General features: G+C 38.8%; 1 protein-coding gene across 1 annotated transcript; it reads right to left on the reverse strand.

The window, feature by feature from the left end:
• Positions 1-194: 194 nt before the first annotated feature.
• On the reverse strand, positions 195-1,407 carry LOC108356316 (protein TsetseEP-like). The gene is made up of 3 exons (XM_017607433.1): positions 1,242-1,407; positions 814-1,152; positions 195-677 (listed from the first exon to the last, which is right to left on the reverse strand). The coding sequence occupies exons 1-3, from the start codon at positions 1,287-1,289 to the stop codon at positions 258-260; spliced, it is 807 nt and encodes a 268-aa protein (XP_017462922.1). The 5' UTR covers positions 1,290-1,407; the 3' UTR covers positions 195-257.
• Positions 1,408-1,744: the final 337 nt, after the last annotated feature.

Below are 1,744 nucleotides of genomic sequence, written 5' to 3' on the forward strand. Positions count from 1 at the left end.
AATTTTTATATGAGAATTGAAATCGGTTTTGTTTTTTGCTTAAAAATTAATAAAATCTTTTGCCTTCGGAATGCGCCATTTATTTATGTTTTCCACCATAAAGCAATTGAACACCAAATATTAACGCTTGCTGGGTTGCACCAAGTATTATTTTCACAAGAAGAATTAAAACAATGCATACTTTTGGGAGCTTCTATATAATTTCGTGTATGTTTTTACAGCGATTTGGTAAGTTCAATTTTGTTTCGTTTATACTTTTACACATTAGCCACGCCCCTATTTCCGTTTTGTTGTAACCAATTGTTGAAGGCCGAAATCAAATTACGGCTTGTTTCACGATTGGGCTCTGCCGCCTCTGGCGCCTCTGCTTCCTTAGCCAATATCCTACCAATTGGTGTGCGACGAGGTGCAGAGACAAGTTGAATATCCCTGCGTGCATCTGATGCCACCTGCGCCTGTGCGCTACTGGGTGGAGTGACTATTTCTGGTGGTCCAAATTGCAAGCAATAATTAAGTGCATCGCTAAGGCGCGCTGTGGTCTCAACCCACTTGCGTTCGGTGGCATTGCAACACTTGTATGTATTTACGTCGATGACATTCAATTGCTCACGTATTTCACCCGCCAAATCCGAAGCATTATTCGAGATAACATAAATGGGCGAGAGTGTGTTGGAGGACTAAAATTGAGAAGTGATGATAAGAAAGGTAATTAATTATAATAGCTAAAATAAAAAAAAAATATCAAATTAACTTTAGTTAATAATAAGTCAACTGTTGCCTTTTGTTCAAACTCTTTTCTTGATTACCACTCACCAAATCTGCGAAACAATCAAGTGCATCCAGTGAGCTGTTGACTGCAGTACAGGTTTGCACGTAACTACAAACACTGGCCGCCTCGGTTGATATCTCTTTTTGACTCTGACTTGCCGCCTCTAAGATGGCATTGCGATCAGTTTGAGCCACCTGCAGACATTCCTGATATTCTGAGGACCACTGAGCTGCTGCTTGTTGCATTAGTGGCTCGTACGTGTCGAAGCATTCCGCAGACTCTGTTGGTGAAATACGCGCCTGGCGTGCGAGTAGGAAATTTCCCAACGAAAGTTTGGCAGCACGGTCAGCAATGTGTGTGTCAAGCGGCAGGCGGTTGGCAAACTGTCAAATTGAAAAATAATAACAATAATTGAAGTATTTAAACCTAATAAAAAAAGAAAGCACAAAAGGCGATTTGTAAATCCACTAACCACTGTTGCCAGGATTGTACTTAAAATGCACACTACGATTTTCAACATAACGGAGAGGTTTTTTTTTTCTGAACTTTCTAAAATATTTATGACGACTTTGTTGGCTATTTATCCTTCAATTTTTATAGTAAGCGTTGCTTTGCTCTTTGCTGTTATGCGTTTGACTGAATTCGCAAAGAAGCGCAACGATTTTATATTATTTGCCGGCAATGCTTGTGAGGCCTCTCAAGAGTTTCTTATCATCCAAATCGAGAGCTGTGAAAAATACGTAGATAAATAAATATCCACCCACCGCCACCTTTTCTTTAAGGCATTTGAAGATAAACACTCAGGCACTGATACATTTGAATTTCGGATGTAACGGGTGATTTTTTAAGAGCTTGATACCTTTTTTTTAAAAAAAAACGCATAAAATTTGCAAAATCTCATCGGTTCTTTATTTGAAACGTTAGATTGGTCCATGACATTTACTTTTTGAAGATAATTTCATTTAAATGTTGACC

The sequence above is a fragment of the Rhagoletis zephyria genome, unplaced genomic scaffold, assembly GCF_001687245.7.
Source record: "Rhagoletis zephyria isolate East Lansing unplaced genomic scaffold, Rhagoletis_zephyria_1.1 Rzeph_scaffold_57069, whole genome shotgun sequence".
Classification (NCBI taxonomy): Eukaryota; Metazoa; Arthropoda; class Insecta; order Diptera; family Tephritidae; genus Rhagoletis; species Rhagoletis zephyria.

Bases quoted from the DNA above. Each gene is read 5' to 3' on its own strand.
- LOC108356316 (XM_017607433.1), bottom strand. From the start codon at position 1,289: ATGTTGAAAATCGTAGTGTGCATTTTAAGTACAATCCTGGCAACAGTG. The intron at 1,153-1,241 runs GTTAGTGGATTT...TCAATTTGACAG, and splicing joins GTACAATCCTGGCAACAGTG to TTTGCCAACCGCCTGCCGCT. The intron at 678-813 runs GTGAGTGGTAAT...TCTCAATTTTAG, and splicing joins TTGATTGTTTCGCAGATTTG to TCCTCCAACACACTCTCGCC.